This window comes from Mustela lutreola, chromosome 8, assembly GCF_030435805.1.
Source record: "Mustela lutreola isolate mMusLut2 chromosome 8, mMusLut2.pri, whole genome shotgun sequence".
Lineage (NCBI taxonomy): Eukaryota > Metazoa > Chordata > Mammalia > Carnivora > Mustelidae > Mustela > Mustela lutreola.
This window is the reverse complement of record NC_081297.1, coordinates 74,740,573-74,758,983: the sequence shown is the minus strand read 5'-3', so window position 1 is coordinate 74,758,983 and position 18,411 is coordinate 74,740,573. Positions and strand designations below refer to the sequence as shown.

The 18,411-nt window shown below is 34.5% G+C and overlaps 1 protein-coding gene across 8 annotated transcripts in view; it reads right to left on the bottom strand.

Annotated features, from left to right (window-relative positions):
* KIF21A (kinesin family member 21A) overlaps nucleotides 1-18,411 on the bottom strand; it is a 151,199-nt gene that overhangs the window by 45,622 nt on the left and 87,166 nt on the right. For 4 of the 8 annotated variants that reach the window (XM_059185649.1, XM_059185652.1, XM_059185656.1 and 1 more), the window contains exons 8-13: nucleotides 17,368-17,563; nucleotides 16,809-16,998; nucleotides 16,392-16,455; nucleotides 10,825-11,028; nucleotides 4,819-4,857; nucleotides 248-338 (exon numbers count right to left, since the gene is read on the bottom strand). In XM_059185649.1, the coding sequence (XP_059041632.1) occupies nucleotides 248-338; nucleotides 4,819-4,857; nucleotides 10,825-11,028; nucleotides 16,392-16,455; nucleotides 16,809-16,998; nucleotides 17,368-17,563 (784 nt within the window). The remainder of the gene's footprint in view (nucleotides 1-247; nucleotides 339-4,818; nucleotides 4,858-10,824; nucleotides 11,029-16,391; nucleotides 16,456-16,808; nucleotides 16,999-17,367; nucleotides 17,564-18,411) is intronic. The other 4 variants (XM_059185651.1, XM_059185657.1, XM_059185653.1 and 1 more) reach the window with 1 other exon arrangement.

Here is an 18,411-nt window from a genome sequence, read left to right as displayed (position 1 = left end):
AAATAGTACTTCATCCATCCTAGTATTCTACCCTCCCCACACACACACACACAAGGCTTTTGCGTTGTACAAGATTGAGAGTTGCTAGTATTTTATAGTTCCTATTTCTGAAGAAAAGAAGTCCTCAAGCACCTAGTTTAAAATGGATGCATGATAATCATTTGTCTTTTCTACATATAAAAGCTAGTATAGTTACCAGCAACCATAAGCAAGCTAAATTCAGGCACTGAAATGTAGTCATACTTACCACTTCTAATTCGTTGTTTTCTCTTTCTGTAATACCTTTTTCTTCTTTCTTCTCTTGATCAGTATCTGTATTATCCTCTTTACCAGCCACACTTTAAAAAAAAGGGAACAAAAAGGGTACAGTATTAAAATAGGAAAATTTTTCACTTTTGTCTCCCAAATCTTAAAAATTGATGATCTTAAAAATCATCAATTATTTGTGAAAACAAACTAAGAGTTTATCATTTGACTGAGCAAAGTTATGTCTGATGCGTCAAAGGAAAACAGAAATTGCCATTCAAACAATAGTGAATTATATAATTGGAGAACAGCTTATTTTCTAGAAACACTGAAAAATAGATTATACTTTAGGGCATGAGATCTGATGAAATAGCTCTGAACTAGTCACAGTGACAGCCAATTAACTAGAACATAGGTGATTTAAATTCAAAGGAAATCACGTTTTTCTTTTCTCATCTAAATATATGGCTTTTCCCATCTTAAATATAAAGATACAGAATTTGAAATTTAATTGATGTCCTAATACATTTAAGGATAAATTTAGAGATCCAGGATAAATCTGCTCACAGTAAGTTTGTCTACACTGGCTGTATCCATTATAGTGGTTAGATCTTATCTAGTAATAGCACAGGCTTTTTTCCTAGGCCATACCTATGACACAGGACTTTTCTTAAACTGTTCTCACAGAAAAGGGTCTTGGCACATCAAAACTGTCTCAGGTTCAACCTGACCTTTGACTGAATAGGAAATTTCAGGATCTGCCCCAAGATTGGCCATACCAAATAGAAGCCTCCTATTCTATCATCTGGTACTAATAGCTCTAACCACATACTGATGTCAGGTAATGCTTATAGCCAACCTAACTCAGCCCCAGTGGTCTTGAGAAGAAGACAGTGCACAGTACAGCAAGCAAAGTCTTTCACACTTAATTCACTGTGACTCTTTTAGGGTCCAGCAATCATGATCAACTATGCACAGAAGTTAGGCATCTGCTCACTAGACTCATACATTCAATCATACTAAATAATATTAAGAAAGTGAACTTCAAATAAATCTATATGTGAAAGATTTCTTCTTATGCCACTGTTAACATTTTGAAATCATCAAGAATAAAAAAAAAAAAAAAAAAAACTCAGATATTCTCCAAATAAAATCCTCGTACAAAGAGCTTAAAGACTTTATCTAAATACTTTTATAACAGTTATCATTTCTTTCAAAAACTGCCTTAAAACCTAGACTTGTTTTGAGTTTCTAGGATAAAATTTTAATCTTATTTAAGTTCTGTTATTATTAAACTGTAATGCTTAACCCTAGGTCCCAGTTCTCACAGATACTTTTGTACTCAGAACAATAAAAATATTTTTCCCTTTTAAGCACTTTTCAGAATTCTTAATTCATGCTCTTTTTGTCATTATTTCTTTAATTTCTGTCTTTCCTACTAAACTGTAATCCTTAAGAGGGCAGGGATCATGCCTGTTTGACTCAGCATTATGTCCCCAGTACCCAGGGGATGTACATAATAAATGTTCAGTAACTGTTTATTAAATACACTAATCTCTATGACTGTGCATGAGCATCTGTTTGTCACCTCTATGGGTCTCATGCACGAATTATGTTGGAATCTAATGGCGCAGGCTGAAAGATGCATAAAGATGCATAGAAGATGGCTATCTCTAGAGTGAGAAGGAACAACTAGTAGCAATACCAATAAAACAATCTTAACTGGAAAGAAATCAAGAAAATTCTAACAGGGCTGCATGATTGTTGTTAACTCATTTTGTTAGAGAAAATTTTTGATTATACTGAATGCCTCTCTTACATCACTTGTGTTATACTAAGGCTGTTGATTTCCATCATGCAGTTCCAACTGCAACTCTAAAAAGAAATTCCCTTCACCCATCATCCCACTCAAAGGACGGTACTGGGCACTCAAACAGACTATACTTGAGGTTAGGACTAAGGTTAAGGCTAAGACAGGTGAATATGTTTGGAAAGATATTCCCCATCAGTATTCCCCAGTCTTTCCCCTATGTAGTCTTTCTCTGTAAACTGTTGCAGCACACAATTTTTGTTATTGTTGATTGCTTCATTATTTAAGCTCCAGCCCAAATTCCCTCTCACTCTGGTTTAGAGCTAAATAACCACTTTATTCTAACCCTCCTACTTTCTCCAAGTCACCAGTATCCAGCAAATGTTACTTTTCACCTATATATAAAGTTAACTCATGTATTAGAAACTGTTCATGCCAATTCTGATGTAGAAAGATCAACAGTTGTAACTTTACATTAATTTCCCTTTATAAATCACTTAAGACTGAAGCTTTTAAAAATACAAGTTGAGGGGTGCCTGGGTGGCTCAGTGGGTTAAAGCTTCTGCCTTCAGCTCAGGTCGTGATCTCAAGGTTCTGGGATCGAGCCCCGCATCGGGCTCTCTGCTCGGTGGGGAGCCTGCTTCCTCCTCTCTCCCTGCCTGCCTCTCTGCCTATTTGTAATCTCTGTCTGTCAAATAAATAAATAAATAATCTTTAAAAAAAATACAAGTTGATACTTTATAATAATTGTATCTCAAACATTCAAGTTCTCAATAAAGTGAGACAAATTGATATCTAAAATAACTAAGCAGCAATGAAAGATATTTACATTTGCACGCTACAAAGAATCAAAATCTTGGAGCTGGAAGGAACACTACTGATCATGTGGTTTAACCCCTTTGACATTTGACTACCAATGTCAACATTTTTGGTGAAAACCTAAAAAGAAACTGGCCTGGGGAAGTTAATCCACTCAAGAGTACTAGAACCAAGTGTCTTGACTACCAGGGAGGTATTCTAGAATCTTACACTTAAAGTTCAGTTCACAGACATGGAAGCATTGGTATTACCCCGAAGCTAGATAAGCAAAATCTTGGACTCCACCTCAGTTTTGCTGAATCGGAATCTTCATTTTATAAGACCACTCAGGTGATCTGTATGCATATTCATGTTCAAAAATCCCTATCCAGCATAAAACTGCTCTGCTTTTGCTGTCCTCTAGGGGATGATATAAAAACTGGAAGCAAACCTTACTCACTGAAGACAGTTAAAGGACTTGAAAATGTTAAGGTGGAAGGATGCTTCCATAGATTATTTTAACTCTGTATTTTATTTTGACCTTCTGAAATAGAAGAAATCTCACATTTTTAATGCTATAATTCTTATGATAAATATAATGTCCTAAATATATACTAGTTAGATGAGTTCCGGTACAACTTACAGATAATTAGAATTACATTCTCATTGTAGATACTTTAAATAAGTTATAGAATTATAGAATAAAATTATAGATACTATAGACTACTATAGAATGTGTGGAATATAATTATGGAATGTAAATTATTAAATCATTTTAAGAAAATATAATTTTTAAGCTTTCATATTTAAAATGAGTTATTACTGTAACTAATTACTACATAGTGAAAGTTCCCAAAAAGCTTATTTTAAGTAAGAGTTGAAATTTCTAAAGTGGTGCTTCTAAAATATTTAAATATTATTTTCTTAATCCTTTTGATTATATAATCTGGGGGCTTATTTAGAAAAATCTATGAGGAGAAGTCCTGATGAGAAGTAAAATACCACTTAATCCTGGTTTAAATAACTCTAATTCTGAATGACTAAAATGCAAATATTGATTATATGGAGACTTCAAAAACGTGCTTCTAAATTTTAAGTGAAAAAAAGAAAATAACCTGTTTCTGACACTCACATCAAATACATTTTAATAGCAACAATTATATTTCTAATCCAACCTTAAAAATGTCTTTTAAGGGGTATCTGGGTGGCTCAGTGGATTGAGCCTCTGCCTTCAGCTCAGGTCATGCATGACCCCAGGGTCCTGGGATGGAGCCCCACATCTGGCTCTCTGCTCAGCAGGGAGTCTGTTTCCCCCCTTTCCCCCAACCTCTGCCTGCCTCTCTGCCTACTTGTGACTTCTGTCTGACAAATAAATAAATAAAATCTTTTTTAAAAAATGTCTTGTAAATCTTATCTGTAATAAGGCCACAGTTTCCTATTGGTTTGTTGCTATTTAATGTTGCTTTCCAAAAACTATTACAAATATTTATATATACAAATACATTTGCATTGCAAATATAATATTGCAAATATTACACCAAATAAGGAAGAGAGGAGAAAAACCCACCTGCGATTTAGCATGGGTTATGACAAAATCTCAGTTCCCACCCAATTAAAAATTCCCACTGTTCACAAGTTTTTGAAAGATACATCCTGAAAGTCAATGGTGGGTTTTGAAGGGTCATTTTTTTGCCTAAAAAAGGGAATTCACTATCATAACTATGATAGTTTATTCAAAAATCACATGAATTTTAATCCAAATAACAGTGAGCATTTTATTCTGTAAAAGTAGTTTCTGGAAATATATTTGATGTACTTGCCAATTTTGTAAAATCATCATTAATTTTAGGAGCACCAAGCTAATCTAGTCTGAAACAATCTATAATTCTATAACACATTTCTTTGTGAATGGCAACTAAATATTTAAATGACATTTTAATAAAAAACCTGGGAAATATTCCAACCTTCTTTCTTCTTGATTGCTTTCCTCAAGTTTCTGTAGCCTTCAAAATCACGAGGCACAGTATTGGAAGGCCAAGCCAATGAAGGACAAACCAGACAGTAAAAAGCGAAAGTGATAAGAAGGTAAAAATGATACATGAGCTTGAAGACTTTAAAATAAATTTTAAAAGATATCATCAAAGGACAATACACAGTAAAAAGGCAATACATTTTGTATGAACAAAAAGTAAGTAGAAAAACAAGCAGCATTATATATCTAAGAAGAGTATATAGACTTTCAGTTGAAATTATTTAGCAGTAAAATGTAGAGTCTTAGTTTATATAACTTGATCAGTAGTAAGAGTGTTTGGATGCCATTACTTTTTAAAATCTGAAATGTTTCCACCTTCTCAGTTTCCCCAAAAAGACCACTTTCAATGATATCTTCTTCCTTTTAAGCCTTCCCAAAAGATATTTTTATGGCATCATCAAAAGAATGTCAAAAAGTAATGCCTTTATACCATAACATGAAAATACCATTAATACTACATACTAGAATGCTACCTTTAAAACTTGTTTTTTATTCTTAATACACTACATGTGAACATCACTAAATCTAAAAAAAAATGTTCTATTTCAAAATTATATATGAAATGGTATTACAATCAAATGAGTATGGTTGTTATGATATCAGTGAAAACTGTAATTTTATTAATTGAAAATAAAATCTCATAATATCACTGTACTAATAATTAGAAATTATTAAAAGGTCTAAGGTAAAGGGGGCAATAAAATGGGAAATGCAGTACTTTCCATTAGTAAGATTGATCTTCAACCAGAAATATATAAGAAAAACTAAAGATATATACTTAAAGACTTTGAAGTATAATTGAAACAATATTCAATACACAGAATTGGGCATCTTTATTCAATGGAATGTACTGAATACCAATATTTGTCATATAAACAAAAAGACAGATGTGCTAGGCTCCAATTAAGCATATAGCAATCTTGATAGAGCACATTTCTGACCAGAATTCCATAAATATTTTTCAGAATCATCAATATTTTTAAATGAAGAGATTGGGTCTTAAGCATAAATTATTTTAAGCCCGTTATTTTCTTGGGCTTGCATGTAATTTTTATTTATTGGCCTGCAATTGTTTTTCCTAATCAACTTATATATTGCTATTCCAAGAAGAGACTAGCAATCTTTCTGGGGAAAAAAAATTCTAGAGTGATCTTCACCAGGGATCAAAAGGTCCAGTATAATGGCTAGAAAAAGAAAAACAAAGCCATCACCTAAGAAATCTATGTGTTTCTAGAGTTTCAACCTGACACCACTAAACACAAGTATAATGCAGTCTGATGAATGAGTAACGTTTTTTATAATTCAAGTCATTTAAAGCTAGATATCCAAAAACATGGGGATTAATGCCTAATCTAGGCTTACACTAATGAAAATGAGCTACAGTAGCTCAAAGGATATGGTTCCCTGGTAAATAGCCCAAATTTTCTATGTCCGATATGCAGAGTTTTTGTTTATCTAACACAAGAGAGCTCTATTAAAACATATGGATGAGGGGCACCTGGGTGGCTCAGTGGGTTAAAGCCTCTGCCTTCAACTCAGGTCATAATCCCACCAGGGTCCTGGGATCGAGCCCAGCATCTCCTCAGCAGGGAGCTTGCTTCCTCTTCTCTCTCTGCCTGCCTCTCTGCCTACTTGTGATTTCTGTCTGTCAAATAAATAAATAAAATCTTTAAAAGAAAAACAAAAACATATGGATGATATAAGCTAATAAGCAGATAAGCGTTAGATGAATTTTCAGTTGTTTCTCTAAACAACATTGCAACAAGTAGTTCAAAGACAGTGATGGCAGGGAAAAAAAAAAAACACTAATAACCTGATACTTTCCCATAACTTAAAGTTTTCATTCCATTTAGTTCCATTACATGGAGAAAGGATGCCTCTCCTATACAGAGGAGAGAGAATGACAAATCTTGCCAACAATTTTAATATTTCTGTTACTAAAAAAAAGGTAATATGGCCTCTTCAATTATTCCACTTTATTTTGTTATACTCCCCTATTTTCCTATCTAAAACTATGGATGATTTTACAACTCAGTAGAAAATAAGCACAGACAAGAAGAAGAATAAACCTTAAACCCCCACACATTAACTAATTTTTGCAGCTCTGATAAAGACTCTGATGCAGAAAAAGTTTCAACTTTCATGTAATTATGAATGCCCTTCTTGAACATAAAAGCAGTTTCTAACATAAAAATGACCCACTTGATACTCTTGCTACCAACGCTTACTTTGTTAGAGGCCTCGTAACCACTACAGCCAAAAACTAACAAACACAAAACAAAGTAAATTAAAAGAAATGGAGCTTCTAATTTGTGGCTTTAGTAGAGAGGAATGCAAGCAACTATGAGAATGAGGACAGCTTAGGAAATCTGAACCCAAAAGTGAAACCCCAGATTCATCTTGGAAACTCTCAGCCATAAGTAGGTAAATATCTTTCCTCCATAACTTGATTTTTTTTTTCCTTCATAAGGGTGCTGTTGATCAGTATTTGAATTAATGCTTCCTCTTTCAAAATTACAAACATCCTTAGAAAGGAGGGTTATTGGTTTTAAGTTATAATGTGGATATATATAGCATGGATTCCTTAAGCCATAGATGGTTTTAGTCCCAAATTTGAATTTAAAGAGAGAAAAAAAAAGGGAAGTAGATGATTTTGAAATCAGGAATACTTTGGAATAGGGTGAATTACATGAGAACTGACCTCCCAGGGGAGGAATGGACCATAACAGGCATAAGGACATAGGGGGTCAAAAGACGGAATGAAAAGGATGCCTAAGGCAGAAATTCACACTTCTCCCTGAAGGCTGGTTACACCCATGAAAGGAAAGAGTTTCTTTTCCCTTTTTTCCTTTTCCTCTTCCCTTTTGAATTGCTCTTACCACACTACAAAATGAGAGAAAAAAAAAATCATTTCATATGAGTCAGTTGGGAAACCTGGACAATATATATTTGTAATATTTTCCAGAGACAATTTTTTCTTATCTTTTTTCCGAAGAATTTTTTAAATGAATTTACTGTGTATGTAAGGTTGAGGCAAAACCCAAATTTTGCAATGCCCTCTCTGATGAATAAAATAAATAAAAACAAGGGCTATAAAACAACTCAACAAGAATCAATGTACCTAAACAGGAGCTCTTGCCTCCAAAGAGTTCCAGGGGAAGAACAGACAAACTGCAGTTACTCAAAATACTTGTGGAACTCTTTGTTATCTGTTTGCTTCAACCGGTAGCAAACCCTTTGGCTAACATGACAGCTTACTTACATTTTTAAAATAGGAATTTACATTACATCCAGTCTGAAAGTTATTAGGATCTACAGCAAAAAGTTGACAATGATTAAAGAAATGCTTTAATCAAGCTGAGTGGAACAGTATTGGTTCTCATGTTTAAATCCATAACAAGGTTTGACTAGAATGCGGTAAGAAAAATTGTATTAAATTCTACAAATTTACATATGGAATATGTATGGAGTATAACTCATAAACTGGTTCTAAAGGCTTTCGTGCAGTTTATGGCACCAAACAAATTTTTTTTCCAGGTTCACACTATATTATATAGGTTTCAATTCTACAAAGACATGATATAGCATGTAGGTGAAAATGCTAAGAAAGTATGATTTAAAGTATTGTATATGATTATTAATTTTTAGGAAGCATTAATTTTTCTCATTTTAGACTATCACTGACTTTTTTCAAGATGGCTAAGGTAATATCTCTAAATTTATCTAGTTTGGTTTTTTCTTCATTATTTCATATCATTTTTTTCTTAAAAAATAACTTTTTTCACTTGGGTTCTTATGTTTAAATACAGTTGTTTAGTAAGGTCTTCCTAGCATTAACATCTATTATTTTTTATCATAACAATTATTTTTTTTTAAGATTTTATTTATTTATTTGAGAGAGAGACAGTGAGAGAGAACATAAGTGAGGAGGTCAGAGGGAGAAGCAGACTTCCCATGGAGCTGGGAGCCTGATGTGGGACTCGATCCTGGGACTCCACGATCATGACCTGAGCTGAACTGAGCCACCCAGGCGCCCCTTTCATAACAATTATTACATCCAACATAATCACTGAAATAGTCAATTTTTCACTTTGAAATGACAGCTATTTAATTTTTTACTTTAAAAAAGCACCAGGGACAAATGTTAATAATAATATATTTTCCCTTTAGTACCATTTACCAAACAAAATGCTTCTCTCCCTGCATTGTCACAAAAATAACCTCCATCAGAAGTATTATTTTAGGATACCTAAGCTCACTATAAAAATGTCAAAACAGGGGCGCCTGGATTAAAGCCTCTGCCTTTGGCTCAGGTCATGATCCCCAGGTCATGGGATCGATCCCTGCATCCCCACATCTGGCTCTCTGCTCAGCAGGGAGCCTGCATCCTCCTCTCTCTGCCTGCTTCTCTGCCTACTTGTGATCTCTGTGTGTCAAATAAATAAATAGAATCTTAAAAAAAAAAATGTCAAAACATTCTAGGTTACCCTTTATTCATTATTCAGGCCAAACAGGTGATTATGATAACATCTCTAAATTTACCTCAAAATGAAACAGCAGAATCACTTCATGACCTTGAGAAATATACCCTTTCTTATACTTACTATTCATGAACAAAACCAAGACCTTTAAAAACAAGTCACACTGCTTGGTATTTTGACCAACTACAAAACTAATATTATAAGAGAATAGTTAAGTCATGTGCAAAAGTCTCATTTTCATTCAAGCAGTATGTTGGATCACATATAATTCTGTGACCACTGTTTCAATGTTAACTACTCTGCATAAAAGCTAATCATTACATATCTTACTGCTGCCATAATCAGCCATCCATGAAAATCACCTATTAAGACACTAGTATCTTAAGAATGCAATTTCAGTTGCAATGCCTCCTAACCATAAATGTGTAACTCCTTGTTTTAATTATTCTGATCATTCCTTCTTAACTCAAGGACACACAGCAGAATTAACTTGAAAAATTTAAACCTCCAGTTACATAAGTCAACTGGACTGTTCAAGGAAGAAATGCCTGGTTGCCTACATAAACTTCTAAATAAACTGAGCAAAGCAGCAGGTAGACTAAATGTCAATAATAATTCTATAAAGCAAGCTTCCTGCAACAAACCATTTGACAGCTGTGCCCCCTTTTGAATATCTAGCCAAAACGCTTAAAATTAATTTGACTGGCATGTTCAAAATATATTTAGTAACTATTGTGACTGCACCACAGAATCAGTAGGTAGACATGTAAAGAATTTGTGAATATTTAACCACTCACACATTAAAAGTGGTCAAATTTTTATTTTCTTCTTCTTGGCACCCAGTTGATTTTAGAAGAAGATATTATCAGGATGCAAGAAAAAGAAAGCCTAGAACAGTGGTGAAAAGCTGAATAACTCCTTGTTGATTCAAAAAGCCTAAAATAACATAAATAACTCTGACATAATCAAATTGGAAGCCCTGCAGAAAATACTGAAGAGACCAAATGACATTAAATGACAGTCTGATGGATTAGTTTAGCCTTTAGTTAAACTAATCTAGACAGGAATCAGATTATATTCATGAGACTACTTAATTGCATTAGAAAATGGGAAAGAAATGAAAACAGTGAGTTGTAATGGTAGAGCAAGCTTTGCAGAAAAGATGAATGGAATGCAAAAGCAGCTATTTGAAAAATAGTAAAATAATTTCAAATACTAATTTTACCTTGTCATAGTCTAAATAAAATCTACCACATTATTACAATTAACTTATTTTTCCTATATACTAGTAGAGATAAACCAGTAAACATATATCATTATAATTTTCAGCTAATTTAAATGGCATTTTCCTTTTTAATATACCGTGAAACTATGTATACTCACTGTAATTGCAAGTTAAGATATCCTGCAAAGAAAGAAAAACAAGGATTCATATAGCAGTGACTTCATAACACTACCTTTTTTTCTTCTTCTTTTCTTTCCTTTTCAGCTTCTCTAAGTCTTTCTTAGCTAGATCTATAATTTCAATGGTCTCTTTGTCTGAGGACAGTATAGTAGGAGAAAAAGCTGATGATCCACTGAAATACGGTGATCTTGCTGTGGCTCTTGTCAGGTTTTTTCGAAGGTTCTCATTCACTGCTTCACTTTCTAATAACTTTGCCCTAGTGAATAAAAATATGTTTAAACAGGAAACATTTTTTATTACAGCAAATAATTTATAGCATACAATTTACCACCCTAACCATTTTTAAGCATATTAACTCGGCACCACAATGTAGATCCAGACTATTGTGTAACCACAGCCACCGTCCACCTCCAGAAATTTTTCATTTTCTCCTACTAAAATTCTGCACCCATTAAATATGAACTCATCTCCCTCCTAGCAACCACCATGATACTTTCTGTCTCTACAGTCTGACTACTCTAGCAGTAAATAGGGAACATTTTAAATATATTGTTTCGTATGCCAAAAGGTTATTCAAAATGTATCTCAATGTTGCTACAAGGTAGGATTGTTGTTGTTGTTGTTGTTGTTAAATAAACAGGCTCACAATCATTAATGTTTAGGATTTTTTAAATTCTCTGATTAAATAATTATAAATTTGAAATCACAATTTTAGTGCTCAGAAGTGCCAATGGGTAATTAGATTAGTTGCATTCTGGCCAGTAGGCATTACTGATGTTGCTTTGCAAACCCATCATTTAAACTTAAAATCTACAAGCAGCATGGTCCCCTTTCTTTCAGTGCTTCATTCATCATGCTATAATAGCATTTCCAAATCTTTATAAGGAATAGTTAGTTAAACTTGCCCCTAACTGGCCAAAAGACATCTGGCTCCCAAGCATGGCGTGGGAAAAGATGGTATCTCCAAGGAAACCTGAGTTTAATAATTGAAAACATTCTTTTGTTTGCTCAAGCAGGCCTAATAATGACAGGAGGAAAATGTATGTACTGTCAGTAATGTGCAAAAAACATAGAATGACAAGATTCTGAAAGAGGGGACTCTTGAAACAAAAAGGGATTCAGAGTCCCCTAGGCTAGTCCTTTTATTTCTACTTGATTTAAAATCATCAAGAACACAATTACCTACTTCAATATAATAGATTTCCAAGATCAATCTGGCAGAAGGGTGATTGAGACAGGGCCATAAGGAGAAAGTACTACCTTATTAGATCTGTCTCAAAACTATATTGCACAGAATTTCTGCCATATGTCCAAGTATTTCAGAGAAAGATGCTAGATTAATTTGCACCTTATAAGCTTGAGAAGATGCAGTCAGCTCTGTTTTGTTTTGTTTTCACTATCAAAATTATTTATGACACTGTTGGAATCAGCTAGAAACAGTGTATATAAGTCAGTGAATATATGTTTCAAGTCAGGGTCTTATATACTCTTTAATGAAATTATTTTATTATATGTCTGGTATCATATGTAAGCAGAATAACAATTAGAGTAATTTGAAATGTTTAAATAGCTGTGTACAAACTTCCAGGTTAAATTATTTCAAAATTATTTTAAAGAAACTTCTGAATATAATGCTGTCATTTTGTTCAACAAGAGCATAACTTAAGTATAAAAACACAGGTTAACTATAAAAACTCAAAGTCAGGAGCGCCTCGGTTAAGCCTCTGCCTTCAGCTCACATCATGATCTCAGGGTCCTGGGATCAGGACCCCCGCATCAGACTCTCTGCTCAGTGGGGAGTCTGCTTCCCGCCCCCCTCACCCCCGCTGGCCTCTCTGCCTACTTGTGATCTCTCTTTCTGTCATAAATAAAATCTTTTCTAAAAACCCTCAAAGTCAAAATTCACATTTTTCACATTTTTCTATATTTTCAATATAGCCTGGGTACATAATAATGAATGTCAAGAATAAACAAAAATATAATAAACTAGCTATCAATAATGACCTGTTTCGTACTGGTTCATTTATATAATAACCAGATAAGTTCTTTTTTTATTACCTGATTTAAGTTTGAATTTCATAAGGGGTATATTCCATGTTCTTCAATGCTGGTGCTGATAAAAGCTGAAACCTTTAGGGATCAGCTCCACAAAGCTGAAGATACATTAGCAGAAATTGCTTTTTGGGCTTTTTTAAAGGCTCTCTTTCTCTTCCCACTCACCAATCCACCCTGCCGCCTGCATTTCATTTAACAGGAGACCAACCAGTGAGTCATTAGGGGAAGAATACCAACTTCCCTGGGAAGGAGCAGACTGAAGGCTTGCATCTTAGCTCTGCCACTCACTTGATCTTGGGTTATTAGTCTTTACAAGCCTCTACTCTTTCCTCAGTAGAATGAGAGGAAAATATACATTTCCCTATGATTGTTATGAGGATCAATGATATAACAAATTTAAAATTCATCAGACTGATAATATATCTAATGAATAATAACTATTCTTTGCAAAAAGTTGGAAATGATATAATTATCAAGCAGTGAGTGATTAGTTAAATGAAACAGTTACAACTATGAGATAGTATCACATGGGATCTGCAAAAATTATGTTAGAAAAATACCTAATAACATTTAAAAATGCTCATAATATCTTGTCACATTTCAAAGAAAAGATAGTAAAGTAATATATATATCCATATCAATTGCTAAAGTATGCATTGAATAAACATTGAAGAGGTATATTTATATTAAAATATTAACATTGGTGCTAGCAATAGCAGCAATATGGATGACTTTTTTTTTATACTTTCCTATCTTTTCAAAAATTTCTATGAAAATTTTAAGCTGCACCTAAAAAAACAAGAATTAATTAACTAATTAGTGTCCACTATTATTTTACAACAACTAATGGGTTATGTAGATTTATTAAAAGGAAGCTAGTACTATTTTACAATTAGAATAAAACTCAAGTTTAAACAGTCCCAAGTGGCAATAAATCAATATAAATGTGCATTATGTTAAAAGAGCCACAAATAAATGCCTTCCAAAGATGAAGTTTTGATAGAAATATGGATTGGAGTAGGATTTAGTAGAGAAAAAAAACTATATCAGAACGTGGACCTAATAATACCACATTACGCTGTGACATCTTATTCTTTCATTGAGCCCCATAATAACTCCTTGAGACTATCAAGTATTACCTCATTCTTAGACATGAACAAACTAAAGCTCAGAGATGTTAAGAATCTTGCCCAAGGTCAAACACTTATTAATAAGTAGAAAATTTAATTTCAATTGAGGTAATCCAATTTAAATTCAAAGCTCATTTACACTCATTCCATATATACATTATTTTTATATTGTAAATTACAGTCTTGAGATTCTATAACAATACCCTCAGAAGTGGGGCACACCTAACGAAAAAACCATCAAAAAAGTTTTGGAATTCAGGGCCCAAGAGTCACCTCTATTTTCTTTTTTTTTTTAAGATTTTATTTATGTATTTGACAGACAGAGATCACAAGTAGGCAGAGAAGCAGGCAGAGAGAGGAGGATGCAGGCTCCCCACGGAGCAGAGAGCCCAACGTGGGGTTCGATCCCAGGATCCTGGGATCATGACCTGAGCCGAGGGCAGAGGCTTTAACCCATTGAGCCACTCAGGCGCCCCTCTATTTTCTAAATGGATTAAAGAATGGTATTAGATTAAGAACTTGAAAAAGAAAGATTTAGATGTTCTGTTTAGCCATTATAAGGAGTAAAAATGATTCTGTTTTGTAGAAAATAATGACACTAGCCAAGCCATTTGTCTTATAGTGAGATCAGGCTTAGATATGGTCTTAGAAGAAATAAAGCATAAGAACCGAATTTAGAATGAGCCTTAAAAATTGACTAGTGCCAGGGTGCCTGGGTGGCTCAGTGGGGTAAGCCTCTGCCTTCAGCTCAGGTCATGATCTCAGGGTCCTGGAATCGAGCCCCGCATCGGGCTCTCTGCTCAGCAGGGAGCCTGCTTCCCCCCTCTCTCTCTGCCTGCCTCTCTGCCTGCTCGTGATCTCTGTCTGTCAAATAAATAAATAAAATCTTTTAAAAAATAATTGACTAGTGCCAAAGAAATAAAAGAGATAAAGAGAAGCAGTCCAGAAGGAGGAAGACAATCTTTAAGAATTCAAAAATAGATATACCAGTTATGTCTTAAGGAATGGTAATTAGGATCTATGGAGTAAGGTCAAATCATAAGTGTTTGGCAGCAGATAGGAAAGACCACTGCCAACACAGGATAGAAACTGTTAAGTCCAGACTGGCTGCTGATCAGAACCAGGACCCCATGTCCCAGAAGTCTCCACCAAAAAGGCAAAGCTTATATATACACAAAAAAGGTAACAGTTATTTGAGTAACTCTATCCAAATGTCTTATTTGTTTTCACTTCTTGAAACATTTAAGGGAACCAGTGTGCCTTGTAGAAGCAGAAATAATGGAAACAATAGTCATCTCTGGGGATCTCTAAAACACCTCAAAGGAGAAAGGAAAAGCACAAATACAAGATGGAGAAGTGTTGGGGTGGCTATGAAAGACGATCTCACACTTGGTTATTTTCTGCAAACAGGTAGCAAAAATGAGATCTGAGCTACTCAGATGCTCCCCCATGGAACTGACTATAGTTTTACTTCAAGAGAAAGTAGCTCAGCCATCAGGGCGGACCGCAGAACCTGAAAATAAAGAAATAAATTCTGTCCCTAACCTGTTTTCTAATATGTGTTACCCCAGTCTGGGTTCAGTGGTCTCCTCCACATTCCCACACCAGGTGTGGGTGTTCTTTTAAATAAGTTCTGTCATTCCATTTCCTACCTGTGAATACATGTAAGTCACCCCACCTAGACTAAGAACTCCTTATGTCATACTTGCGGAGTCCACAGCACAGTGTTTGACATACAGTGAGCATCTGTAGTATGTTGTATGTGAATGTGGAAGGAGCCTCTGTACGTACGAGGAAAATTGTTAGGGATGCAGTGAGTCACACATAAAGAACAGCTAGAGAAGTAGAAATGAACAGGAGTAATGTGACATTTTAAAAATTAGAAAGAATTTGCGGTGTCTGGATTGCTCAGTTGATTGTGTCCAACTCTTGATTTTGGCTCAGGTGATGATCAAACTCTTCATGGGGCTACCCACTCAGTAGAAAGGTCTGCTTGAGATTCACTCTCTCTCCCTTTCCCTTTGCCCTTCTCCTCCAAAGTATTAACTAAATCTTAAAAAAAAATTAGAAATGACTTATTGATGTTGACCATTCTCAGATGGTGGAGAGGCACAGGGAGGGAAGGCACAAAAGTAACCTCATAGATATCAATTACGCTGGTCATGTACATCAGGTTAGGTAAGCTCCCAATGAGCGGTATAGTAACTAGGGCAGGAGGATAATATAGGAAGATAAAATAGGAAGAGAAGGGAGAAAAATAGTTCAGGATGTGACATTATGAGAAAGGCAAGTACCTATTTCCCTAGAGTAAAACTCACCAAAGGACTGAAATATCACCAAGAATAGTTACTAACAGTAAACTCAACAAACAGCAGTATCGCTATATACAAAACCCAAAACACGTGCATTACATATTAAAGAACATGAATTGCACCTGAGATCTTCGATTTCTTTGATATAACTGTGAATCATATTGCTGATCTCCTCATTCCCTTCACCTGCAAGATAAAATATGAAATTAAGAATTTTCTTTAAATTAAAACTTCAAGACAGAATCAGAGAAAAAAAGTAATGGAAATAAAACAATAATGTTTTAAAACCCAAGTCATACAGCAGACTTCCTACCCTTCGTTATATAAGCAGACAATAAAATAATATTACAGAAGCAAAGGGCACATTTTATTTCTTCAAGAATGTATTATTTATAAATTAAGTACTTAACTTAAAATTACAGACTGTATATACACAGACTGATATTTCTACTTGAAATATTCCAGGTAATTAATGACCACAAAGAATGTTTTCTGCCCTCCAGGAGTTAATCCCCCACTCATCCACCTCACAGACATACCTGCTCTGGCAAGAACCTGGTTGGCCTGATCGCTAACAAGCTGTGTGATTCTGGTCCTCAATGCATCAACTGTCTCTTGCATGGCTTTAATTCTTACACGCAGGTTATTATTTTCAGTCTGTAGCATAGCATTCTCATGAAACATGTCATTGATGCTTTCCACACCCTCCTCATCAATTATTCTTTTACCCTAGGAAAGGAAAATATTTCCATATTTGTTAAGGGGCCTTAAATATACAAGAGTTTTATTTAAGGATACAACACATCTACAACAAAGAGCATTTTTGTTTTAGTAGCCTCAAGGCAAAAAAGATCTTCTTTCCTCTACTACATCCCTCTGTGCATTTGTCACTAAAGAAAGGGACTAAAGAAGGCTTTTGAAACACGAGATTGGTCAGGTTACCCACAAGGAAAACTAGAGAATTCTATCTCCAAAAGGAAGGAAGCTACTATTTTGACAGATGAGAGACTCTGGAGACACAAATGTCTAAGCTACTACAAGACATCACTGTCTTCACAAGTTGCACCACAAAATGCAAAGTCAAACCGATTCACTCACTGTTTTATATTCCATGAGCTCCATCTGAAGCCGTGTGATCTCACTACGAAGGGCATTGATTTGCTGACTAGCTCTGTCCTGATTGACCATCACCTTGTTCTTGATATTTCTAGCTCGATTGGCATATTTCAGGGTATTTAAGGTTTCCATAAAATCTCTGTCTGAAGGGCTAACACATGCTATCATGATTGTTTGGCTGAAAGTTAAAAAGCATAATTAGGTTCACAGGAAAAAGCAAGTAAAACACTGAAATAAGCATTTTTTATATCCTACCTTTTAAAAAGTATCTTATCTTCAAATTACTAAAAGACTGATACCACTAACTTAAAAATAAAAGCAAATTTAAAAGTCTACATGCTTTGAGACTCTCTGAAGGAAAAAGATTTTTACATAGGTGAAATTGGGGGAAATGAAATTATGTTATCCTTTTACTCACAATATTTTGAGAAACCACAGGTGCTGTCTTCTCACCTCTACAAAATATTTCTGAAGCAATGCAAACAATTCTAAAATTTAATCTATCCATAATAATGACAAATTATATTCAAAAATCATTTTTCATACCTCCTTTTTCATATCTCCTTAATATTTCAGGATTTTAGGGTTTTTTCTTTTTATTTAATTACTTGTATCCTGATTTTTTTTTAAAAGATTTTATTTGTTTGACACAGAGAGAGAGAGAGAGTATAAGCAGGGGGAGTGGCAGGCGGTGGAAAAGGGAGAAGCAGACTCTCTGCCAAGCAAGGAGCCTGACAGGCTCAATCCCAGGATCCTGGGATCATGACATGAGCAGAACGCTGACGCTTAACTGAATGAGCCACCCAGGTGCCCCATTTGTATCCTGACTTTTTATGTCAGCCAAGAAATTTAAATAAATCCTATCATCTGAACAAGAAGAATATCTAGTAAATAAACATGTTTTACAACATATAACCTCATTTGTGATTGAGTGGTCAAAATTCCTAAATTTTTGGCCAGATTACATAAGAAAAAAAAATGGAAAATAGTATTTTATTGTCATGATGAATTGTTCTGCCAACCAAA